Source organism: Euwallacea similis, chromosome 34, assembly GCF_039881205.1.
Source record: "Euwallacea similis isolate ESF13 chromosome 34, ESF131.1, whole genome shotgun sequence".
In the NCBI taxonomy this organism is placed as follows: domain Eukaryota; kingdom Metazoa; phylum Arthropoda; class Insecta; order Coleoptera; family Curculionidae; genus Euwallacea; species Euwallacea similis.
In genome coordinates this window covers 1,275,511-1,302,588 of record NC_089642.1, presented here as the reverse complement: position 1 = coordinate 1,302,588, position 27,078 = coordinate 1,275,511, and the positions used below count along the sequence as shown (strand labels likewise).

The following is a 27,078-nucleotide window of genomic DNA, read 5'->3' as shown; positions in this document are numbered from 1 at the left end:
ATTTGAAGAGTATGTAGACATGCATCTTATTTATGGCGAAACGAAATGCAATGCTAGTGAAGATGAGTAGCTTTATACTGAACATTTTCCGAATCGTCGACATCCTTGTCCAAAAACATTTCCGGCAATCTATTTTCGATAAAAAAAAGGCAATTTTAAACCAGATGGAGGAAGCGGACATCCACGAACCGCGGTACATGCGGTTCGTGCGGTGAACAGTTTGAGAAAGAGGTTTTGCATCAAATTGACGAACACGCATGCAATAGCGCATCAAATGAATGCTCCCCAATCAACCGTGTAGCGAGTACTTAAAGAGCAGCTATTGTACCCTTACCATCTTCAAAAAGTGCAAGCGCCGAGTTCGCAAGACTATCAACCTCGAATACAATTTTGTCAATGGTTTTTGCAACGTATTGCAGACCGACCGGATTTTGCTTGCAGCATTTTGTTTACTGATGAGGCTTGCTTGCTAAGGACGGGTAGTTCAATAGCTGCAACAGTCACCTATGGGACGATCACAATCCTCACGCCACATGAATCAGAGCTCATCAAACCAGTTTGCCATTAACTTGTGGGTCGGTATTATTGGAGACTTTTTAATTGATCCATACTAACTTCCACCTCGACTAACTGGTAACATTTATCTAAACTTTTTGCAAGGCGCACTTCCTCAGCTATTAGACAATGCAAACGTTCCTATGGATGTATGGGATAGAATGTGGTTCCAACATGACGATCCACCTGTGCGTTTTGCTCGTACTGTGCAGGATCAACTGAAACAACAATTCCCTGGGCGATGGATCAGAACCTATCGCATGGCCAGCGTGAAGTCCCGATTTAACTCCTTTAGATTTTTTTCCTCTGGGGTTACATTAAGTCCTTAGTCTATGAAACCCCTGTTGCCACCCAAGAGAAACTGTTAGGGAGAGTGATGGCAGCCTGTCTTTCTGTGCAATAGACTCCGCAAACGTTACAACGGGTGCGCGATTCCATGATTCGACAGACAAATTTATGTAACGAGGTTGGAGGTTACCATTTTGAACCTTTATTATCATTTTTTTCCGTTATCTTTAATAATAGTGAAATAAACATCGAAGTCTTCTGGTATCAACGAGATAATATTATGTTTTTAGACAAAAATTGCTCCAAGGCCAAAACGGCACATCTTGGATTAGGCGTTTATATCCAAAAATTCTTTCCGCAAATTTTCCTATAACCTTCTCAAGTTTGGCTCCACCTTTTTGAATCACCCTGTACAAGGAAGAATAGCATTGAGGAGAGCAGATTAAATTAAATTATTCTACCTATTAATTCGCTGATATTCTTCCTTGGAATCCCTTATGCCATTCCGACACATTTGATTCATGAAGTATTGATCAAACTCACCCAGAGCAACGTACAATATTCAAATAATAGTTTTATTTTCTGATGAATGTCGTAAACGTGTGTTGAAGGCTTAGTTGCGAATTTTATAAATTTTGTTATTTATGTCCGGCAATTTGCTTGCTCTTGCGAAGTGGTTCCCTTCTTCCATTGCCGAACATGAAGATGCCTTTAGTAAATGTAGAGCCTTAAGGGTGACCTGTTTCACCCTAATTAGTAACATACTAAAGGTGGCAGGTACAATAGAAATGGCAAAGAGTGCGAATTCTGACGGTTCGGTAATAAATGATTCCGTCATGCTCGAGGTAGGTATTACATAAAATCTGTTTAAGTCTAAATTAATAATCATTTAATATTTGTAGGACCTCGAAAAAATTTGTCTTGCTCTTGAACAAGTGCTGGTCTCGTTTACGTTAAATTTCCAGGAAATATTACTGTCGAAGTCTCATCCTTTACTGTTAAAAAAATTTAATGTTTTTAAGGAACTATTACGAAAGGTCAAACTTCAATTATGTTATATTCTCCAATCTTTTATTTGCGACATTAGTTGTCACTTTCTACTGTTCGGAGATGCTTTTCTCACTTTTACTTTGCGGTAAACTACAGAGAATGTGTTTCAATTGCTGAATTATCGGTAAATTCATTTCAGACTCTCTAATTCTTACAACAATTTACTGACCTTAGATGCAACATTCAGCTTATCAGATAATTCAAATAGCGTATGCAACAATACGTGCCCGTATTTAAGATTTGCGTTAAGAAAATTTTCCGTTACCAGATTTTTGCAAATTCTTTCAAATCAAAGAACGGAATATTGTTGCCATAACTTAATAGACTGCTTATTAGAAGCATATAAGATGCATGAAATCTTAGAAGAGGATAATAGTTCTGACAATTCAAGCGTCGAAATCTATATGTGAGTATGCGCAGTAAGAGCTTTGTAGAGTAGTAGACCACGAAGACTGGATTTTGACACTTTTCATAACCAAAAAGAAGATAAGTAGAGAAATCACGCTTGCGCAGTAAATAAATTGTAGAGTAGTAAGCCATGAAAATTGGACTTTGACAATTTTCATAGCCAAAAGGAAGATAGGTAGAAAAGTACGCTTGCGCAGTGAGTACATTGTAAAGTAGTAGGACTGAACGTTGGATTTTAACACTTTCCATGCCTTGAAGGAAGATGGCTAGAAAAACACGCTCTGTGATTAATGAAAATCGTATCGCCTTATAGTCAAGATTACTGCTTTTGGAGACTTTTTCCCAAAGCGTTAATCTAAAGTGTTTCAAGAATATAGGGCATTTCAAATTCGACCCTCACCATTGGGATCTCGGAAACTAGAAGAGATATGAAGAAGTTTAAATAGGAGTAAAATTGAATAATTTAACGCTTGACCAAATGTCGTTTTCAAAATTTGAATTTTCCCAGTACTTCCAAAGATATCTGCGTAGCACTAAAAATTTAAGATTCTATGTTTTTAGCGTTATTTGATAAAGAAACCTAAAATCACAAGCGCATTATCATTACCACTTTTTCTTAGTTATAAGATGACGTTTTCAGATTTGCCATACGACTATTTTTGTGTCGAAAAATCTAATGTGGCGCCTATAGGAAAAAATAAAGTTGATGATGGCAGCCGAAAGACGAAATGTCAGATGGTACATCGGAAAGCATTATCGTGTAACTGAGAAAAAGTGATAATGTGTGTTTTCTTTTTTTTTTAATTTGAGCTTTCTTGCCAAATAACGCTAAAAAACTAAAAACGAAATCTCCAATTTTTAGTTTCTTCTAAATATCTTCAAAAGTACTAAATTTAAATTGTGAAAACGGCATTTGGTGAAAAGCTAAATTACGTCATTTTGCCCCCATTTAAACTTCTTCGCATCTTTTAGTTTCTGAAATTCTAATGGTGAGGGTCCAATTTGATATGTCTTATATAGCCGAGAGTCATTCTCATTTGATCGCCTGGTACACTTTACTATTCTTGATACAATAACACCTGACACAACAGAAAAAAAAATCATTATTTTGAATTAGGGCTCTCACTAGACATCTATCTCCGCCTGCAGATCTTAGCAGGCGAAACGATAAAAACGAGGACACGTCGTTAGTAACAACTGATCACGTCGGAAGTTTTATGAGCTTGGAGAAAATGATATCTGAAGAGGAATCAAATGTAATTATAATTTTAAAGCAAACTCAAAAGGTGGCGCCTATGATGTTAGGTAAAGATCTACGAGCGCTTGGAGAAACTACAAACGGTGCGTAAAATTGTTTAGGCCCAGTTGCACCTGCATGATTTAAGCTTAGCTTACCTAAGCCTGATTAAGGTACGACATAGTAGGTACACATAAGAAGTTCCTTAATACTCCGTAAGTGGCGTACGATGTGTGAAATCAGTAACACAGTTAAATAGAGTTAATTTCGTAGCCGCACGTTAGATAACTGGATGCGTCGCAACAAATCAAGAATCTCAGAAAAAGTAATCAACCCTTATTAATTTATACAGGAAAAAATTTAACTGCCTCGTAAAATAAACACTGTCCATCAACTAATTTACGCTCTTATAAAGCTAAATCCAAAAACATAATTACCCAATTGCCTAGTCCAAAATTTCCCATTCGAAATTTGTATCACCCTGTAGAAATTTGGAAAACATTTTGAACTCCACTGTTTGTGAAAGTGTTGTTAAGTTTACCAACCAGCACATAAAAAAATGTGCCAAATACAATTATTGTAGAAAACGTATACAGGGTGTCCCAGAAAATGTGGGCATGCTTTTGGATACATATACGGGGTGTCAAAATAACATGACAAGTTCTTATAAAAAAAATTTCTACAGACCCTCCCTACCAAGATATAGACCCCTAAAAGACGTCACTGAAAATCGGTTTTTATTAAATAACTTTTAAAGTACTTGGTATAATTTGATCATTTTTAATATGATAGATACTAGTTAAGGTTCCTTAAAACAGTGCCTTTGAAACTCATTTTACTGGTCGAGTTCGTCAGGGACCGATCAGCTTATACACATTAATATTCATATTTTTGACACCCTATATGATAAAAACACAAGAAAAATATTTTTGGATAACTTGAAACTTAAACCAAAAAAAAGGTACTCTTGTTTGACATCGATAAAATGAACCATTTTCCGAAAAACACCTATTATTTAAATTAATTTTTAATTAAATTAAACCTTTTCGAAATCGAAATGAAGAATTAATAATTTAACTGTTTAATTAAAAATTTCAGAAGTGGGTTCAACATAGGCTTCTTGTAGTCTAATACATTTTTTGCGCATGACGAATTGAGGATCGTTGCACCCGCCACAAAATTCCAGCTGTTTCTTGTTCGAAGGACCAATGAAAAATGAAAAAAAAGGACTGCTGTGAAGAACCACCTTTTATCTTTATTCGTTTCTCTAGTTCTTCTGTCACGCCCGACCACCCCAACCGCACTCACTCGACCTCGACTTCCCCGACCTTCTTCCGGTCTTGCTAATTCTTAGGCCCTTCCTTGCTTCAAAGTCTTAACACCAGCATTGTTTCTTATTTGATCGGAATGAAATATAATTCTTTGCAACAGTTCCTCCCTATCCTATATCTTGGTAGGGAGGGTCTGTAGACATTTTTTATAGGAACTTGTCATGTTATTTTGACACCCTGTATATGTATCCGAAAGCAACCCCACATTTTTCGAGACACTCCATACTTACGTTTTATTATTTATTTGTTTTTATTAAATTTTTTTTTTTTAAATAAATGTTTGTGTTTTTTTTGCTTGATCCTCTCGCCGTTGTTATATTCGACATTCACTGTAGTCAATAAGAACTGCAAAAGAAACTTTGGTCTGTCTTGAACAACAACCGTAGATGATAAGCTAGGAGCGTTTCGAGGGAGATATTTACGCAGTATACAGCCTGTTCTAAGTTAAATGTGCACCACTGGTAACTTTATTATTATTATAGATGCGAAGTCAGTTAAATTAACAAACTAGTAGAATTTTTATCGCTGATTAAAAAGGTGAAAATAGAAAAACAATGGAACGTGGCGTTTAAGAATATATGAGGAAAATGTGTTTTTTTAATGGGACACCTTGTAAATTTTTTACTATCACGTTCATAAAATATTAATAGAACAAAAAAGGTCATATGCAATATTAGCCTAAAATTGAAAATAACGAATTATCAGTACATTTTTCTTTTAGACTATTTGGTTGTGTATATCTAAAAGAAAAACTTTATTTCATGCCTCCTTATAAGTTAATATGATGTCAAAAATGCAAGTTAATTAATTAACGTATTAAATTTGATTTAAATTTAAAGTTATTATTTTTATTTAAAAGAACTGCATTTTAGTTAAGTTATTAATATTACAAAATGTCATCGTTCACTCATTTAGAAAAATGCGACATGTTAGAGACGTATGTTGTATCGAGAAAAAATAGTCTCCGAGCAGTGGAAAAATATGGCTAAATGTATTCTGAACGTAATTAACAAAAGAGAAGGTATTTCCTAAAATTGTACAAAAAATTTAGGAGTAATGAAAGAGTCTTTGTGAAAACTAGAACTAAAAACAATTTATTTTAAATAAAAAAGTAGAAGTAAATGTGTTAGCAAATTTCGAAGCGTAAACAAATAATTCAACCAGAGATTTAGCAAAAAACAGTAGTTTAAAGTTATGTATGATTTGGAGAATTAAATAAAGAATTAAATTTATACCCTTTAACATATACAAACATTAGTACTTCGAAAAGAGTCTAATATTTTGCCAATGGATTGTAGATATGTGTAGGCAAAATTTGAACTTTTTAAGGTGCATTTTATGGAGCGATAATGCTAATTTTCCAAATAGAAAAATGTTTAATTCTAAAAACATGCGCTATTATTCTAAGAAAAGTTTATTGTTCATTCCAAAAATTCTAAAATATAGTTTAGTATCAATGTGTAGTTTGGTCTGATAAGCAGTGAAATAATTGGGCTAATTTTCTATGAAGACACTTTAACAAGGAAGAGAAACATTGATATGTTGTCACAGTGACTAAAAGCATATTTAAATTATGTTAACTTAGAGGCGCGTGATGAATATATTTTCAACAAGATTGAATTCCTCCCCATTAGCATTTGAGACGAAGTCAGATTTTATTTTAAAAAATTTTTCCAAAATAGATGGATTGCAACAAATGGTCCGATACGTTGGCCCCCAAGATCTCCTGACCTAACTCCATTAGACTTTTATTTTTAGGGTTATGTCAGGAACGAAATCTATAAAAGACGATATGCGAACCTGGCCGAGTTTCAAAATAGCATTATAAGCATTATAAGATCCATGGATAACAGAACAGTTCTATGGCTAAAAACCGTGAAATAAAGAATGCCCGAAAATGCATAGAACAAAACGGTGATATGTATGTACTTTTAATGTAGGTTTTTTTAATTATTTCTGTTACTAAAATAAAATGAAAATATTGAAATTAAATCTTATTTCGCAGCCATACACAACTAGTCTAAAAGAAAAATGTGCCGATAATTCAGTTATTTTTAATTTTAGGTCAATATTGCATATAGTCCTTTTTGTTCTGTTGATGGTTTGCGAATGTCCGAGTAAAAAATATACAACGTGTTCCATTAAAAAAACATTTTCCTCTTTTTTTTTAAATGCCACATTCAATTGTTTTTCTGTTTACCATCTTAATCAACGGGAAAAATGCTATGTATTTGCTAATTTAATCAACTTTGAAACTATACTAATAAAAAGGTTACCAATGATGCGCAATTGACCTAGAAGACCCTTCAAAACCAAAAATATGGTGTCAAAATCTATGCATTCAGATGAAAGCAAGAGCAGATGAAAAAATATTATACACTGTTAATATACAAGACTATGTTGGCAAAAAACTTGAACATTCTCCTTGTGTCGTCAGTAATTCTCTTATTGAACAAGCAAATTGATTCAACTAATAGTGAAAGTGGTAGGGATCTAACAATGGCCAGCTAGTTCGCCAATATTGAACGTTATAAAAAATTACTAAAAAAAGACAATTTAACGTTCTTAGGATCAATTTATAAAAATAAGAGGCAACGACCAGTAAGGTTTTTAGAAGGCCGCAATCGAAAAATTCTCTCAAGCATATTTGCACTTATAGGAAATTGCACCTTAATCTGACATGCTCCAAAACCTAAGAAAAACGTTTTGCTAATATCTTCCACGCACGATGACGATTAAATTCATCAACCCATGAAAAAATCAAAGATTTTTGGTGGGTTGATGGGATAGACTACCATAAATCAAAGATTGGTGTTGATGTGGTTACTCAGTTATCTTCAAATTATACTGTAGCTCGTGACACAGAGAAATGGCCTATGGAAGTATTTTATGCCCTCCTAAATGTTGCCGGATTTAATTCATATGCAATTTACAAATTTAACAAAAATGCAGACAAAGCTCAACTCAGAAGAATATTTTTGATGCAACTTTCCATTGGTCTAACTAGAAATCGTATGATAAGGAGACAAGCTGACAAGCATATACCTCGTTTAATCAAAGAAATAAATCTGAAAATTTTTAAACTTCCGAATGAGAAATCTAAAAGAGATGAAGCACAGCTGTTTGAACGTTGTCAAGTATGTAATAAGTTCCTTTGTCTGGAACATTCAACCATAATTTGCAGTAATTGCTCCGAAGAATGCTTTGAATATACAAAGAACATTACTTAGTTAGGTAATTAGTTTTTATAATAATTATTCCAAAGAAATATTGTGAATGTAGAGGCAATTTTTTCCTTTTATTTACTTTCTAGTTCTTAATTAGGCAGGCAGTTTTGTTTTGCTTTTTTTTTTGTTTTACGAGTTGAAAAGAAATACAGAGTGTCCTAGAATATGTGGGCAATCTCTCGGATTCATAGAAAATGCACCAAAATAATATGACAACTCCCTATAAATATTTTTTCTATAAACTCTCCCTTCGGAGATACAAACTCCTAAACGACGCCTCTAAAAATCAGTCTTTCTTGAATAAGTTTGAAATTACTTAGTGTAATTAACAAATTTTTTAGTATGATGGATATTAGAGGAGATTCCTTAAAATTATACCATTTAAACGTATTTCACTTGTTTAGTTTACCAGGAACGGGCCAATTATAACTCAAAAATCATAATTTTTCTACACCCTGTATCAATAAAGGCATCAAAATAACTTTTTTAGATAGCTTCTACCTTAGATTAAAAAAAATGAACCGTTTTCGAAAAAAAAACAATTTTTGCCAAATATGGTTTTCAGCAATTAATTTTATATGGTGGTTCAATATAGATTCCTAATCCTGTGCATTCCCTCACTCGAAGAATTGAAGATTGTTGCATATCAGCATATTCACTGAACGTAAATACCATAATAATAAATGAATAATACCAGAAGAGTAAAAATTATTGCAAAATATAAAGCACTGTAAATTATTAAGTGACGTTAGCACACAAACCATATTCGATAAAAAAAATTTTTTTTCGAAAACGGTTCATTTTTGTGATAACCAGCAAGAAAAGCTTTTTTATTCAAGATAGAGAGTATCTAAAAAAGTTATTTTGACGCTTTTATTGATACAAGATGTAAAAAAATGATGATTTTTGTTTTAAGCTGGTTTTTGCTCGCTAACTAAACAAGTCAAATATGTTTAAATGGTATAATTTTAAGAAATCCTATCTGATATCCATCATACTAAAAAATTATTTAATTACACTAAATAGTTTAAAACTTATTCAAGAAAAACTGATTTCCAAAGGCGTCCTTTAAGAGCTTATATCTCCATAGGGAAAGGTCTGTAGGAACTTGTCATATTATTTTAATGCATTTTCTATGAATCCGAGAGATTGGCCACATATTCGGGGGCACTCTGTGTATTTCTTGTTTACTTAACTTATTTTCCTTTATTTTTGTTCTTCTGATTTGTTTTATCCCTGTATTACTATATCGGTGTACGAGACCAACGTCATCAGTTATATTACAACAGCCTACGCCACTTATGAAAGTTTAATATTATTGATGCGAGTTTCAGCATAAAAGTAGATTTTTTATAAAAAAAACCTATGAAAATAATTATGTATACAGGGTGTTCATTTGAAAATTTACCACTCCAGTAACTTCAGAACGAAAAAAGATGCTGAAATGCGATTTAAAGGGAACATTATTGGCAGCAGTAGCGTTAATATTACGCCCACCTCTTCACCCCCAGTCACTCCAACTTCACAGTCTTAAATGGCACAATACCTTGATATGTACCTCATACATATTAAAGGACATTTAAAATGCATTATTTTGATGTAACTACTTCTAATATTGGTAAAGTTGTTTTCGAGAAATTTACAAAGAAACGAATTGCAACTTTGTAATTAAATTTTTTAATATGAAAATCAATATCTTTTGACTAGATACTAAATACTCCCCCATTATTTTCTAAACGAACATATAATATTCTTCCGACCTGTTCTCGGACTTTTCTGAAAGTTTCTCTTGTAATCTTTCAACGTTCTTCAGTTATTCGATTTTTTTTTCATATAAAAAAAATACAGTCGAACTTCGATAATTCAAATTACGTCTTGCCACAAACAAAATTCGAGTTATCGAGACTTCGACTTATCAAGTAAAATACAATTTATGTTTGTATGTTTTATTCCAGTGGTAGTGTGGTAGTTTTTATGTTAATTTAAAAAATTCAGTTATTTGTGACTGACGATAAGGTTTCTTAATTTGATTTTCAAAAAAAGCTTCAATGTTATTCAAACCGTTATACAACGAGTTTGTTGTATGTTCGTTAGTTTTTAAAAACGAACGCAAAACACTTATCGAATTTGCAACCAACGTGTTTGAGGGTGGTTGCGGCAGATTATCTTCTAAAGTGTTCTCTACATCACTGTCGTTGTCATCTTTATTGTCAGGCGGTTCAGATTCGGATCTGCAGAACTCGATAATGTCTTCATTTGTGGGAAACTCCGAAGTAACAATATCATCGTCGACGTTGACATAATCATTAAAGGTAACACCTTCTTTACCTTTAAGATTTTTCCAAGCTTCATATTCCATTTGCAACTGAATTTCTTCTTCTCTTCTTTCTTTCAATCGTTCACTAATGAAAATCAAAGGAATTTCATCTTCATTTTCCCACTCGGAGTATTGACCAAATCCCGCTTTTTTGAAACAATTTGAAATGGTCTCGGGCCTGACATCGGTATTCCAAGCACTGTTCACCTCATCAACGCAGTCCATTAATGTTATATTAATTGTTTTATTCTCTTCCAAACATTTGATTGTTTTTCTCAAAATTCTGCGTCGATAATGACACTTCACATTTTGTATGATACCTTGATCAAGGAGTTGCAATTTTGATGTCATATTAGGCGGAAAAAAAGCAAGTTTGATAAATTTTAACCTTTGTTGAATGTCTAGGATGGGCTGGACAGTTATCGATAAAAAGAATTATTTTTCTTTTCATGTTTCCAAATTGGTTGTCCAAATTTAACAACCACTCTTCAAAAATTGCTCCTGTCATCCACGCCTTTGAGTTTGCTTGATACTCAACAGGTAATCATTTTACACCTCGAAAAGAGCGAGGTTGATTACTTTTTCCTATCAAGAGCAATTTCAATTTTTCTGATCCATCCATGTTTGTGGCAATCATCAATGTAACTCTCTGTTTATTGTGTTTTCCTCCATGACACTTTTGATTTTTAAAAGTTAGGATGTTATTTGGGAGCCATTTAAAAAATAAGCCAGTCTTATCTGCGTTAAATACATCTTGTGGTTGATAACCTTCCAATAAATGTGGCAAAACATCACGTTTCCATTTCGTACAGTCCTCGTCACTCACATCATTGCTCTCTCCACAAGCCTTCTTATGACAAATGTCACACCTTAAAAAAGAAAAAAAAAATTTTAAGCACTATGTAATTTATATGAATGGATGCAAAATACCTTCGTTTCCAATTATCCAACCACCCCGTGCTTGCCTTGAAATTGGGTTGTCCTAATTTTCGACTAAATTCCAAAGCTTTTTCTTTAATTAACCCCCCGGATATAGGTAAGTTCTGCATTCTTGCCGATTTAAACCATTCTAAAACTGCTTTGTCCACATCCTCGTACGTAGGTTTTTTAAGCCTCTTGGAACTGCTACTTACACCACTTTCGAACGCGGTAATAATTGCTTGCTTATTTTTTAAAATGATAGACACTGTACTTGCCGGAACCTCATACTTGGCAGCTACATCTTTCTTTCGTGAGCCACTTTCCACCTCTTTTATGAGTCTAAATTTCTCATCAATAGATAAAGTTTTTAAAACGCGTTTCGTTGACATTTTAATAAAAGTAATAAAAGTTTAATAAAAATAAAAGTTTGCCAGTACTATAAAACAAGAAAATATTTCCTATTTTGTAACAAAGAACGTTAACAAGCATGCAAGTTCGGCTCATTAACTTAACTGAAGCGCGTAAGAAGGAATCGATGGGAACGGCTGAAAGACAGGCAATTAGGGGATTCCCCTGGAAAATTCGATTTATCGAAGCTGGCGCCAAATATTACGTTTGACTTATCAAGATATTCGAGTAATAGAAGTTCGAGTTATCGAGTAAAAATTATACATAATTTACAACATTGGTGCTAAATCCAGTGAATTTGATTCGAGTTATCAAAGTTCGACTTATTGAAGTTTGACTGTATATATATAAGTGAAATTTATATTTTATTTATTTTTACATTATTATAATTTATAAATAAAATATAAATAAAAAATATATATTTTTAATATAAATAATAATAAAATTACAAATATAATTATTATAATAATAATAAATACTTTATTTCCTGGGAAATAGGCTATCGGCCTTTTCGGCCTTTCTGCCTGTTACATGTTTCCATTATTTTCCATGTTGACACAGAGTATATTATAATAATATATACAGTATAATACAATAGCATTTATTGGGGAAGGAGTGTCAAAGGTCCTTGTAGTACTCAAGTAGCGTCTTGGTGGGGGTTTTATATCGTGACTGTCTATTTTGTCTTGTTAAACAAAGACTTTTTAGTATGTTCCAGTTTGTTTGTTTGTCTTTGAATTATTTTGTTATGTTTTCATGTCTTTCTCTAATCCTTGTCATGTTGCAGCGTCGGTAGAGTAGTTCGTTTGACGGGTTATGTAGGGGGTTTTGGGGATGCCTTATTCTAGTTATTGTCCTAAGTGCTGTCTGTTCGGTTGTCTGAATTTTTTTTTTAGTCTTTTCCGAAGCGTTGGCCAGGATTATGTTCCCGTAGTCCAGAAGTGGTCTGCATATTGCTTTGTATATTTTTGTCGCTGTTTTCGTGGATATGCCGGAGTTCTTGTAAGTCAGGGACCTGAAGTATTTAGCCCTTTTGATGATTTCAGATTTAGTTTTGTCTGTTTGTTTTTTGAAATTGAGCTTGCTGTCTAGTATAATTCCCAAATACTTCACTTGTGGCTTTGGTGGCGTTCTGTGTCCGTCACAAGTTATTGTTGGTGAGTCCGGTTTGAGTCTGTGATTAGTTATTAGTAGCTGGTTCTTTGTGGCATTAGGAGTTAGCCTCCATTTGTAGAACCAGTCCATCGTCCGGTTTGTCAGTTTCTGCAGTTGTTCTGTTGCTTTTTTAGCAGTCTTAGCGTGACATATAAGTGCTGTGTCGTCTGCATATTGAAGGATGTATGAGGTCTTGTCAATGTGGTTTTTGTTATTGTCATCGTGTATATAGTTGTATATGTCATGGCAATATATGTTATAGAGTAGTGGTGATAGAGGTGAGCCTTGGGGAAGGCCCTGTTCCGGTGTAAAGGAGAATGACATAGCGTCATTGAGTCGTACTTGCAGTGTTCTGTTCGAAAGCATGTTTTTAATTAGTAGAATCAAATATTTAGGGATGCCCAATAGATAAAGTTTGTAGAGCAGTCCTGCATGCCAAACACTGTCAAAAGCTTTGTTGATGTCCATTAGTAGAGTCGCGGTGTGTTCATTGTTTAAGTTACAAATATAATTTAATCAAAAATATCAATTTCATTTATATTTTAAAATTTTTTTAAATATTTAAAAAAAAATCGAATAACTGAAGAACATCGCAAGATTACAAGAGAAAATTTCAGGAAAGTCCGAGAACAGGTCGAAAGAAGATTATATTTGTGTTTAGAAAATAATGGGGGAGTATTTGAACATTTAATACGTTAAATTTGTTTTTGGAACAAAGCTTTTTAAGAGTATTTAATATTTAGTATCTAGTCAAAAGATATTGATTTTCATATTAAAAAGTTTAATTACAATGTTGCAATTCGTTTTTTTTGTAAGGTTCTCAAAAAGAACTTTATCAATATTAGAAATATTTACATCAAAATAATGCATTTTAAATGCCCTTTAATGAGGTACATATCGATTGTGCCATTTAAGACTGTGAAGTTGGGATGGCTGGGGGTGAAGGAGTATGCGTAATATTAACGTTGCTGCTGGCAAAAATGTTCCCCCTTAGAACCTTTGAGGTACCTCCAAACCTCATTTCAGAATCTTTTTTCGTTCTGAAATTATTGGGGTGGTAAGTTTTCAAATGAACACTCTATATAAATATCGGACTTCTCTGAGCCAAGTTTAAATTACACTTGTGCTAACAGGCTTTGGAGCATAAATGTGAATTAAAACTGAAAATTTAAGTTTTTTGTGTTCCCTAGGTAAATCTAAAATAGATTCAAAAATAACCCAAAAAGTACTAGACTATTACGAGCAAATTTTATGGACGGAAGTTGGAAATTATTTAGAGCATGTGATTTTATGGTGGGCATCCAGCCCTTTATCTTCAAGGCCGCCAAGGTCAAGTCAACACCTCAGAGAATGGATAAATAATTTTGCTCCATCAGGTAAGACCCATTGTCTAGCGTGGAAGATTCCGTAACAGCAATTCCTACAGATTGGGTTAAATGGGGATAAAGTTGTAGGTATAGAAAAACGAAATGGAAAAAGCCCTTTTTGAAAATTGTAAAAGATATTAGTTCAAGTTAATTTATCAAACTTTTGTTGCACATATTTCGAATCAAATATCATTGATCTTAGCCGAGGTTCCACCAGTAATCCTCGCGGCTTTACTCAACCTGGCAGATGCTCTGGGTGTTCACATAACTTACACCCTTTGGGATCAATGTTTCCGACAGGCGCTAGTAGCTGCGAAAAAAACGGGAAATCAAGAAACTGGGAAGCTATTTTGCAATGTTATACAGGAGTTAGTTGCACTTTGTAATTTGTACGAAGTTACGTCTGACTGGACTACTGGTGCCCCGTTAAATGAGTTGCCGTTAGTTGAGCAAATTCCTGTGCTTCATAGACTCGGTAAGTATTTGATCGAAACATTCTTTATGTCCAGTTTTATCTTAGGATAAAACTGGACAATTTTATATCGAAGCAAAGTTGTAGTTACAAACTTAATTTAATTGTTTCGGTTCAAACTTAATTTAATTTAATTCTTTCCTGCAGATACTTCGCTCGAATACTGGGCAGTGCCCATTTAGACCAGTGTGTTTGTATATTTGTTTGGAGTGTGATATTTTTGAAATGCGCATGCTCTAATATGTCAACCACTAATTGAAGGTTAATTTGTATGGTTATGACGTTTCTGTTGTCAAATACGTTTCAAGGGTTATCAATGTCATACGTTTGTGTTGCAGCGCGAATACCTTCGGGAAACTTTGATCACTAAATGCAACTACCCAATAGTCCTGTTTGTGCCTCAAGAATGAATGTTAGTTACCAATAGATATCCATGAAGTGCATCCGCTGCTGTGATATCAGATATATGAGAGTAAAATAAAAATAAGGTAGCTGCATCGTCCAAAAATACTCTAAGTAACTGCGCATGCGTCTAATTTACGACACCGTTGGAGATTTGTTCGTAAAAATCGTCCACATAGTAAATTATGAAATCACTATACCGAATCAGCATAATAAATATACAGATTAAATTCGGTTGAACGGAAATCATAAATAACTGTCACACAAGTTAAAAATGTCAAATTTTGCTTACAGGAAAAGAAAATTAATTTTATTTGATAAATTTGGCAAATAATAGGGGTGGTAGGCACTTTGCAGAAACACCCGGCAAAGCTTCAAACATATTATTGTCAGAGAGGAATAAGTACATTATTTTCAAACTAGTTTTCTGTGGAGCAATTGCTATTGTTTCACAACAATAGCCATTGGGAACACTAGTGCAAAAAATTGAAAATTACATATTGTATTAAAAGGAAAATCCCATATTTGTAATTGAGAGTTTAATTTTATATCAGTTTATGATTGCAGATCATACTCTTCATACTACAAGGTTATGGGCTATAAGCGAATGCCGAAAAATAGCTGGCTCTTGGAATGTTAAGGATGTCTTCGCCATAACTCATTCCCAAATTACCAATTGCTTGACACAGTTAAGTAATCTTCGTTTAGCTGATCATACTGTTGCAATTGAAAAAGGAGGGATGGAAGTTCATGTTGAAGTATGCGCGCTTATGAGATCTAAACTTGTGTCTGAAGTTAAAGAAAACATACAGCAACTTAAGGTTGGCCAATGTTTAGTATAACAGGTGATCATTTAAAAAAATCTCGCAGTAGGCGAACAGCCGTGTACGTAGGACGTGGATAAAGCCACTTAATACGACCTACCATCAAACATCTGACATTGACAACAGATGAGAAATGAATTTATCTGCGACATGCCCCGCAGCTCTCCCAACGCCTACTTGAGATTTTCTTATAATTATCACATTCGATCCCTGGTGAAAACGGAACTTTTTATTTCTTTAATTCAAAAAAGTTTTTTGCTACACCTAACTGATTTTCCATAAAATTGGGGTCGAGTTTAAATGATCCAGTATTGCGATTCAATTGTGTTTTACTATCACATTTTAATATGGAAAAAATTTCATTTTTATGTTGAAATACAAAAACTTACTTAATAAATTTAAATAAAAGCATTTTTCTTCTAGGATTCCCCTAAAGAATGCATAAGCTGCTTAGCTTCAATATGCAAGATTATAAACTTGGCTAACCTTCAAATGATATTTCCAGCAAAATCATTGTGGAGGATAAATCGTGAGGATGTCCCTAACTCCGCAAGCTCTTATGTTAAGCGATATCTTGGTAGGAATTTAATTTTTAGATGATTATAATGGCGTTTTTCACGGGCCGCGCAAAGGTGGGGGAGAGGAAAGGTATCTGTATCATTCGTTAACTCATAAGGCTAAGGATACCTTTCTTGGTGCGGCCAGTGGAAAAAGATCCAACATTCTAATATTAACATTCCTGTCCTCAAACAGAAAAGATGTTGTTACCGGTCCTAAACTCTATCGATGACGACGCGATTTGTAACATGATTTTAACCCTGGTGTGTGAATCATGGTTGGATCATATTTACAATCAGAAAATAAAATTCTCACATTGGGGCGCTTTTCAATTGCTATGTGATTTTGCTTACGTAAGTATGTGGATAGAAGAATGCCCGTCTATAAGTGACCGAATGAAGAAGAAGTTGGTGAAGAATGAAATATTGCGTAGATGCGAAGGTGTTGGCAGGTTATTGTTGCGATGTCCTGGTGAGAAACTTAATATGGTGGATAAGAAAATGGTTGCCACCCTTTATAATAATGGTAAGTGATCAATATATGTACTATTATGCCGTAATTGTCAAATAAGCCCTCGCTCAAATTGGCACCTCTTAAGCCATAGGGAAACGTTAAGAACTCTAAACTTAATTATCTCTATAATATGCTTTCGCCCATGATCTGACGTTATTAGCAATGTTAGTCCTGAAAGTAGGAAAATTTCTTCAGAAATTAAATGTGGTTTCTTGTTCCAATTTCGAAGTCAAATGATGCTTGGTGTCCTTGTGGTGACTACAAAGCGTTAAATTACGTCACAGTTTCTGAGAGACATCTTTCACCATATATTCAAGATTTTAATTTGGAATTTGCCTAGTGCTCTATATTTGCCAAAATAGAGTTAATAAACATTTACCGTCACATCACAATAGCTCCAAAAGATACTACATGTTAAGTGCTCTATTTACTCGGTTACGAAACAATAATTTAATAGGGGATTTCCCTAAACGCGCATTTCCAGAAGAAAAATTACCTTTTTAAATAATATTTTTTTACATTATTATTACTTAGCTAGTAGTCCCTCATTTACTCGGATGTTCAATGGTCGCGAGGTAGTTTCAGAGTAAAGTTAAGAAATCGATTTTGAACGATAAAATCTAACCATCATAAAGCGAGTGATACTTAAACTCCACAGGTCGAAAAATCGAAAATGACAGTAGTTGAAATTGTAATGTTGCGTAGCGACTTATCGGACCGCTATTATAATGACCTTATATTTAAAAAATTGCAGTCACTTTCAAAACCATTCCCTTATTTTTTCAATTATATATATATATATATATATATATATATACATATATATACAGTCTGTCCCAGATAAGGATGAACAACATGGGGATCTCGGAAACGGTAATGGATACAAAATGGTTTAAATTGGGAAAAAGTTGGGCAATTTAAAGCAAATTAATAATCTGTTTTTATATCGGCGAAATTCCGAATAGTTACGAAGATATCCGGAAAAAACGAATTTGGCGGTTTTCGTTTTTTGCAAATAACTTTTATACGGTTATAGTTAGAGGAATAAAAGTTTTACATTATTAAAGCACTTTTTTGAGAACTGTTTAGCAGTGTTGCCAATTTTTTTATTACATCCTTACTTTCGGAGAAAAATGAGTAAACTTTTGATTTTCATATGGGCGTGATATCAATTATTTATATTTTCAAAATCGTCATAAAATTCCCTTTTCAGCCATGTATTACATTTAATATTTTTCTCAGAAACTCTATGAGTTATAGCCATTAAAGTATTTTTTGATAAGTCGGCCATGATTTTGACTTATAGTAATGGTACACATTAAATAAATGAATGCTGTGGAAACGTCAAAATTATTTAAAAGTTGCAAAATCTTAAATTTGTTTGACGTGTGCATAATAATGGCTCAAAATTGCTTTTCTAATGAAGAGAAATTTGACATGTTGTCGTGCTACATATTATGTCATAGAAATTGTGTAGATACTGAACATATGTATTTTAATCAGTTCCCGGAAAGAAAGCAACCCGGAAAATCCATATTTAGAAGACTGATGTCTAATTTGAAAAAATATGTTTTGTTTAAACAACCTGTAAATGCTCGCAAAAAGAAGTTGACCGAAGATATACAATATGTTGTTTTACAATCTGTTATAGAAACTCCCGAAACATCATGTAGGTATATTGAGATGCGTACTGGTGTTGCTAAGTCAACGGCCCATCGTGTTTTAAGAAAGAACAGTTTTCGTCCTTATAAATTTAAAGTTTACCATGCTCTTGTACAAGGTGATGAAGTGAGGCGTAGAAGTTTTTGCGAATGGTATACAAGAAAATGTGAAGATGATATAAATTTTCCTTCTAAAATAATTTGGACAGATGAAAGCATGGTAACCAACAATGAAATTTTTAACCGACACAATACTCATTATTGGTCACAACAGAATCCACGATTAAAAAAATCATCAAGACACCAACATCGCTTTGGGTTTAATATGTGGTGTGCATTCGACTGTGAAAAGAGCATACCTATGCCTGGAAAATAATGGTGGTTTATTTGACCATTTGTTATAATTTGAGATTTCGATTCGATCCAAGTTTAGCTGCATTGTTGTTATTAAATACATAATTTGAAACAATTATTTTTTTAATTTTAGGCTGATACCAGTAATATATTTATACTTTTAAATAATTTTGACGTTTCCACAGCATTCATTTATTTAATGTGTACCATTACTATAAGTCAAAATCATGGCCGACTTATCAAAAAATGCTGTAATGGCTATAACTCATAGAGTTTCTGAGAAAAATATTAAATGTAATACATGGCTGAAAAGAGAATTTTATGACGATTTTGAAAATATAAATAATTGATATCACGCCCATATGAAAATCAAAAGTTTACTCATTTTTCTCCGAAAGTAAGGATGTAATAAGAAAACTGGCAACACTGCTAAACAGTTCTCAAAAAAGTGTTTTAATAATGTAAAACTTTTATTCCTCTAACTATAACCGTATAAGAGTTATATGCAAAAAACGAAAACCGCCAAATTCGTTTTTTTCCGGATATCTTCGTAACCATTCGGAATTTCGCCGATATAAAAACAGATTATTAATTTGCTTTAAATTGCCCAACTTTTTTCCAATTTAAACCATTTTGTATCTATTACCGTTTCCGAGATCCCCATGCTGTTCATCCTTATCTGGGACAGACTGTATATATAAATAATCTTTACTTCTCAAGGAAACGGGCTATCGACCTCGACAGGATCTTTCTGCCCTTTAACAAAATTAATCTTAATTCTAGACAATGCCAATAAGAAGAAGAGGAAAAAAAATTATTTTATTTACTGCAGGAAGTGTTCTAATAGGGTGTTTGAGGGGAATAGGAAGCGGGACTGTTTAGTGAGTCTAGTTAGGCATAGTGGAGTCAGAATAGTCCTGTTGTGCTGATTGTTTTTCCATTTTGCCTGTAGTTGCAGAAGTCTTTCAGTTATTCTCGTCATGTATGTGCGTTCGTAGAGTAAATTGTTGGAAGGATTGTGTAAAGGGTTTTGGGGGTGTCTTATCTTTGTAATTAGTCTTAGTGCAATCTGTTCCGTCGTTTGTATGTATTTCTTTGTTTTTTCTGTTGCATTTGCCATTAGTACATGTCCGTAGTCTAGTAATGGTCTGCATATGGCTTTATATATTTTAGTTGCTGTTCTTGTGCTGATGCCTTTGCCTTTATACGTAAGTGATCGAAAATGTTTTGTCCGTTTAATGATGTCCCTTCTCGTGTTTCGTACCTGTTGAGTGAATTTTATTTTCTTGTCTATTGTAATTCCTAGGTATTTCACGTGGTTTGTTGGCTCAATTGTGTGTCCGTCCGTCATTATTTTTGGGGAGTTGCTTTTAATTTGGTGGTTTGAGAGTAAAAGTTGGTTTTTAGTGGCGTTTGGTGTTAGTCTCCATTTATAAAACCATGTCATTGTATCGTCCATCAGAATCTGCAGCCTCTCCACTGCCCTCCCAGTAGTTCTGTTGTGCACCACAAGTGCGGTATCGTCGGCATATTGTAGTGTGTATGCTGTGTGGTTTATCTGTTTCTTGTCCTGTAGTGCGCGGTTGTATATGTCATGGCAGAATACGTTATACAACAGGGGTGAAAGAGGCGACCCTTGAGAGAGACCTTGTTCTGGGGAAAACGGGAAGGAAAGGGTGTTGTCTATTCGTACTTCCAGCTGTCTGTTTTCAATGTTGGAGTCTTAAGGGAAAAGCTTCTGACACCAGGTATTCTTTTGTACGTGGGTACCGCCACGTCAAATCAGGACGATGGTCGAGACAAAACACTACCGTAACGTCAACAAGTCTATATTTAAGAATCTGTGATAACTATTACTGAACTAGGTGCGTTAGAATCTCAAGTATCAATTTGGAGGAAGGTCGGATCTTTGTTTATGCGTAGAGTTCCACTCTCAATCTGACAAAAAAAGGACGCAGGGAAAACGAGCAGAATTTGGTTTCGGCCCATTTTGTTCTAGTTGACCAATCAGAACACAGATTTGGTAGGTTCCCACGAACTTAGGATTTTTAGATTGAATGAGAAAAAACAGACCTTAAAAGGTTTTTGCAATTAACGTCTTAACACATGTGACTCTGCGAAGGGCCAGACTACTGATAAGGACTGGTGAGTGGCGACAGAGTCACGGTGTGTTAAGAGTACTCGAGAATATTTTTACCTAATGGTTCTCACGGTCAAACCAGAACATCCCTCAAGTTGAGCGATTTATGTATATTGGTTATCGCTTCGTTTGAGATGAGGCATAACAGATGATTTGGACGGGTATCCAACATCAAATAGATTTTTGATGATGTGAAGTAAGTATTGTGGTGCTTCAAGTTCGTATAGTTTGTATAGTAGTCCCTTGTGCCAGACGCTGTCAAAGGCTCTATTGATGTCCACGAACAAGCCAGCGGTCCTCCCGCCGTTTAGATGTGTCGTTTGTATGTTGCTAGTGATCGGGGCAAGTTTGCGATTCGCTTGCTGTCTCACCCCAGACACAAGGGGGGCACAGTTGGTTGGCAGTGCCGAGGTGAACTGTATCTCTTTTGTTTGGATCTTATTGTTATTCGAAGGACCACAGCTTAATTGGCGCTGAACCAATGTAGAACAAACACACTTGATGACAAAACACTTATTTTTTATTTTACTAACTGTCCAACACTATTGCACCGATGACAAGGTCATAACGAAGTGTAAAATTAGGGTAAACTAGAAAACCCCAAGCGACCACCGATTATCAAGAACCTTTGACGATCGGGAGTTTTTTGGGACAGGGCAAATGTTGTGCTTTAATTGAGAGCCGTATTGAAGTCCTACTGAGGTTGTAGGAGTATATAAAGAAAGTTGGAGAGGTGTTGAAGAGGCGTTGTGTGTTGTGTGAGAGACTATATGAGACTGACTCAGAAACTTAATTTTCCCACCGAATATGAACCTTAACTTATCCATATTTTTACCACCTCATAGTCATACCAATTAGTGTGAATTATTAGTGCAGGGGAAAGGATTGCTTATCAATACGGTGCCATGAAGGTGTGAGAAAAATGATGGGTGAGAAGAGTTATGAGCGTGGGAAGAGTGTGGAATGTGTATGCATTTCGATAATGTAAACACTGCCCTTAAGGGTGATTAAGAAGGGTTTACGTTGGCAGAGAAAGAAATTTATTATTAGGTGAAGATGTTGGGGATTTTCCCAACAGCTAGTCAAGACAAAGAGTGGGTGTATGGTTGAGTGATTTTGTCTAAAGCCGAACTGATACGTTGGTATATGTTTCCGAATTAGTTTTTGAAGTCTATTTTTTATTATGTGTTCAAAAACCTTACTTGGTACCGGGAGCAGTGTAATTGGTCTGTAGTTCTGAGTTTGTGTGTTGTCCAGTCCGTTTTTTGGAATAGGTATTATTATTCCGTTTTTCCATACATCCAGGATTGTGTTATATATGATGCAGTTGTTCATTTTGTTTCGTAAGACTTCATGTGTTTCTGGTGACAGGCTTTTCAGAGTTTTACTTTTAATTCTGTCCTTTCCAGGTGCTATGTTCTTAATGTGAATTAGTGCTTCGTCGTATTCAGTTTCTGTAATTAACTCGTATTTACGATTTGATGTGTTGTTAAAATAGTTATAGTGCCAGTCATTCAACTTGATCCTGTTCTGTTCGTTAAATTTTGGATTTGTAGAGTTGTAGAAGGCCTTCTGGAAGTATCTGGCAAATGCGTCAGTTTTATCTTTGTCCGTGTACCGTTCTGTTCCGTCCTCGTTTATTATGCCAATCGCATTTGTTCTCTTGTAGCGTGATAGTTTTTTTATTTGTAGCCAGTATGTTTTCCCTTTACTTTGTTCGATTTCTTGGCATGCCTCTAACCATTTTTCCTGTCTGTATTGAGTTATTAGCGTTTTTACCTTTCTGTTAAGGTTATTTAATGTTCTTTTTAATTCGTCGTCTTTTGTTCGCATATACAGTCTGAGTAGTTCCTTTTTGTGTTTAATAAGTCTCAGTATGAATGTAGGTAAGGTATGTTTATAGAAACTGTTTTTCTGCCGAGGAGAGAATTCCTCTATTGCCGATGTCAGTTGTAGTTGGATGTTTTCAAGGGAGATTGGCTGCGGCTGCGTCAGGATATATTCATGTATGCGTTGTTTCACCTTGTCTGTGTCGGTTTTGTTTAGATTGAATTCCTGGGCTTTTAGATTTACCGGGGGCCTTCCATATGTGCGTCGAAAGTCAATTTCAAAGGTCATAGCCAAATGGTCTGAGCCAAGTTCGTTGGTCAGGTTTACCTTGTTTATGTCCTTCTTAACCTTCCTTGTGAAAAGTAAGACATCTGGTGTTGAATCTTGGTTCTCTGGCATCAAAAATGTCGGTGGTGTATATTGTTTTATGAAGTCCGAATTTCCCAAAAATGTATTAAGTTGTTTAGTTTTGTCTCTGTTAAGATTAAGGTCTCCGATAATGATTGCGTATTTGTATAGGCATGCCTTAGTAAAAATGTTTTGTTCAATGTTTGAGAGAGGATGTATGTATACTAGGAAAATATGTAATTTGTCGTCTAGGTATGGTATTGTAAAGTGAAGACAGTCGTTCAGAGGATTATTTAGGGAGGAAGGATTAGCTTTGCTTTTGGTCTCAACCAGACCGTTGCGCCCCCTCTAGCATTGTTAATAGTGTTGCCGTGCTTGCATATGTACTGCCAGTCTCTGTATGTCGGAGTTTGTCCCATTTTGGTTTTGGTTTCTACAAACATGCAGCAGTCTATGTCATTTCGTTCTATGTAGTTGAAAGTCAGCTGTTTTTTACGGGTCAGTCCGTTGATATTGGCGTAAAGTAATTTTAAAGTGAATGTTCTACATTTGTTACTGTTTGTCTTAGTTGGTCCTGGTGGGGTTCAGTGTGGGAACTCCTGTCAGGCAGGAGCATATCTATCATTAGAATATATATATGATTTCCGAAGAAAACAACCGAGGTGTCAATGCTGAAATCCTCTATAAATTGTTTACGCATTTTTTTAATTAGTTCTTCTCTATTATTATTGTTTGATTTGTTAAGTTGATGTTTGTATTTATTTAATATGTGATCGTGTGTTGTTATAAGCATGTGAATTCTACTTCCTTCCGTAATGGTTTTTGACACCTCGGCCGTTCTCTTGTTAAGGCACTTGATTTTAACGTTAGGAATACCATCGATCGGAGCCGTGGGTTTTTTTGGGCATCTCATGCTCCACGCGGCATGGCTCTCTGAGTTGCATGCAGTGCACTTCTCGGGCAGAGGCGATTCGCATTTAGATGTAGGGTGTGGTCCTTGGCACTTGCTGCATTTAATTGGTGTCTTGCAATCTTCCGTCCGGTGATCAAAAAGGTTGCATCTGCCACATGGTGCTGGAATAGGCGCTGGTGGTTTACTCTCCACTATTCCGAATACCCTACCCAAGAAGTACACGGAACGGTCGTTCATTAGCTTTTCGTATGTCGCTAGGTCTCCTGTTATTAATCTCATCATGAGCGTAGGTATCCCTGTCTGTCGTGAAATAATTCTCTTGCAGAATCTGATGTGGAGGGGCAGTTTTTCCAGATGTTTTAGGAACATTTCATCTGTTATATCCAAGTCTACCCCTGTTGCTACAGCTGAGTACGACGGTGATATTCGGCGTTCAGAGCTGTACTTCTGCGTTGCTGTAGTAATGCTATTACGCTGTAGTTTAAAGGATAATACCACTCTCCGATCGATGAATAGCTGGAGGGATTCAATGGCTTTGATATCATCGTTCGTTTCGATGAGAAAGTTGTTTTCTTGTTTAATTATAATGTCCATATTGTTCGGATTGAGTTCTTCCCATTTTATGGCGAATTCCACTCTTGTAGTTGCGGCGGTTGTAAAAATGGTTATGGTGTGGGCGAAATTTCTGTGATGTGGATATTGTTGGATTCCTGATGTTGTTGGTTTGGTTGTTGTGGTAGTTGGAGTTGGGTTGTTGGGTGCTCTGTCCAATGCTGGTCTTTTTGTTTGGTTGGTTGGGGTTGTAGGTGTTGAAGGGGCAGAATTAGGCTTCCTGCCCCTTTTCTTTGACCTTGGTTTTTAAAAGCCATCTTGATAGTTCCGGTCCGACTCCGAGTCTTGCGAACTGCCGGGGTGCATCCTTCTTTACAAAGGGCCCCGGTATATTTATTAATATTAGGTCGTGTAGTGTGAAATGAGTAGAATTGAAACTTTAGTCATTTTTTTTTCATATGAAATGTTTTTATTGTCAATCAAAATATGCACCACCATTATCAATACACTTCTGCCATTTAACCGGAAGTTCATTGATTCCCCTGCTGTAAAAGCCTGCAGGCCGGGAGTCGATAAACTCTTGGAAGGCAGCTTTGACAGCCTCGTCGGAGTTGAATGTTTTCCCAACCAAGAAGTTATCCAAATTTTGAAAGAAGTGGTAATCAGTGGGGGCTAAGTCGGGTGAATACGGTGGATGACGAAAAGTTTCCAATTCCAACTCCTGTAGCTTGGCCAAGGTGACTTGTGCGGTGTGTGGCCGAGCGTTGTCGTGCAACAATAGCGGTGCGCTTCGATTGACTAATCTTGGCTGCTTAACCGTCAGTTGCCTCATCATTTCGGTCAGTTGTCGGCAGTAGACATCAGCCGTAATCGATTCACCAGGTTTCATGAAGCTGTGATGGATGACACCTGCGTTGGACCACCAAACGGACACCATAAGCTTCTTTTGATGAAGATTTTTTTTCGCACAATGTTTTGGTGGTTCATCTTGATCCAACAACTGCGACGAACGTCTGGTATTGTCATATAGGATCCATTTCTCATCACAAGTAACAATCCGATTCAAAAATGGATCGTTATTATACCGGCACAACAAAGAAACACAAGCTTCGAGACGTCGTTCTTTCTGTATGTCGCTCAACTCATGCGGTACCCACTTGTCCAGCTTTTTCACCTTACCAATTTCAGCCAAATGAGTCAATATTGTTTTTTTGGTTACACTGAATATTAACGATAATTCGCTTGCACTTTGACGTGGATTCGCTTCCACTTTCAGATAATCGTTATCCACTTGAGTTTCAGGTCGTCCACGTGGTTCATTTGTTAGGTCAAAATTGCCAGAACGAAATTTCATGAACCAACGAGATACTGTTTGCTGTGAAGTGACTTTAGTACCAAACACATCATTAATATTGCGAGCCGTCTGAGCTGTTGTGGTTCCACGGTGGAACTCATATTTCATTAAAACACGAATTTCACTATTTTGCATGGCTGCACAAAATTTTTTTTTTAAATAAAAGTTTTCAATAACTTTTAACACTTAAAACTCTGATCGAAAGAGGAAGAATGTGCCTTTTCCACATAAAAAAGTCAAGTCCAAATATAGATTTAGAGTGAAGTTATTCGCAGTTGAATGTGGCATTTCGAGAATCTACTCATTTCATACTACACGACCTAATATAACGACGAAGTCTGCCCGAATTCTTTAATTTCCGGTACACGTTCTATCCGCACAGAGGCTGCCACAGAACTTTTTTCAATTATTTAAGTGGTATTTCTAGTTAATTTGGTAAAAGTGCAGATATTTAGCCGTGGATAAGGTATAGTATTGTACTCGTAATAAATATTATTTCCTCAGCGAAATTTCTCCACCTGCTGGTCATATAATATACTATTATTTTTCTCGCAATTCGTCAATTAATTTAAGACCTAAGTAAATAATTTAATTAATTTTTTTAAGGAGAAATGGAAGAAGATACCAACCACCATCAGCAAATGCCAGCTGAAATGTATGTTCCCAATCAAGAACAATGGCTGGAATTGAGGGCGGCGAGAAGAAAATCTCTATTTAGTCCCCTGTGTTGCTGAAAATATAATCATATACAAGTGTAAAGTACAAAACGAATATTACACAATGTAGTTACGGTCTTTGCGAATATATCCGTTTTTTTTAATTATTTTCTTGATTCTTCTCCTATGCATTTTTTATTTTTCCAATCCCATGACCTTAACCTTTACATAGAGTAT

At 35.2% G+C, this 27,078-nt stretch overlaps 3 protein-coding genes and 1 long non-coding RNA gene across 4 annotated transcripts in view; 1 reads left to right on the top strand and 3 right to left on the bottom strand.

The window, feature by feature from the left end:
* The first annotated feature begins 1,299 nt into the window (after positions 1 to 1,299).
* On the top strand, positions 1,300 to 26,990 carry LOC136418340 (coiled-coil domain-containing protein 142). The gene is made up of 10 exons (XM_066404375.1): positions 1,300 to 1,688; positions 1,746 to 1,978; positions 2,033 to 2,299; positions 3,419 to 3,642; positions 14,088 to 14,273; positions 14,467 to 14,739; positions 15,706 to 15,959; positions 16,386 to 16,539; positions 16,716 to 17,045; positions 26,792 to 26,990. The coding sequence occupies exons 1-10, from the start codon at positions 1,488 to 1,490 to the stop codon at positions 26,917 to 26,919; spliced, it is 2,250 nt and encodes a 749-aa protein (XP_066260472.1). The 5' UTR covers positions 1,300 to 1,487; the 3' UTR covers positions 26,920 to 26,990.
* Positions 9,868 to 27,078, bottom strand: part of LOC136418354 (uncharacterized) — a 212,240-nt gene continuing 195,029 nt past the window's right edge. Inside the window, exon 3 of the long non-coding RNA XR_010752906.1 lies at positions 9,868 to 9,882. This is a non-coding gene — a long non-coding RNA (uncharacterized lncRNA). The remainder of the gene's footprint in view (positions 9,883 to 27,078) is intronic.
* LOC136418299 (tigger transposable element-derived protein 4-like) lies at positions 10,069 to 10,764 on the bottom strand. Its single transcript, XM_066404335.1, has one exon. It carries the CDS (start codon positions 10,762 to 10,764, stop codon positions 10,069 to 10,071), a length of 696 nt encoding a protein of 231 aa, XP_066260432.1.
* Positions 25,307 to 26,501, bottom strand: LOC136418369 (histone-lysine N-methyltransferase SETMAR-like). Its single transcript, XM_066404413.1, has one exon. The coding sequence runs from the start codon at positions 26,318 to 26,320 to the stop codon at positions 25,307 to 25,309; it is 1,014 nt and encodes a 337-aa protein (XP_066260510.1). The 5' UTR covers positions 26,321 to 26,501.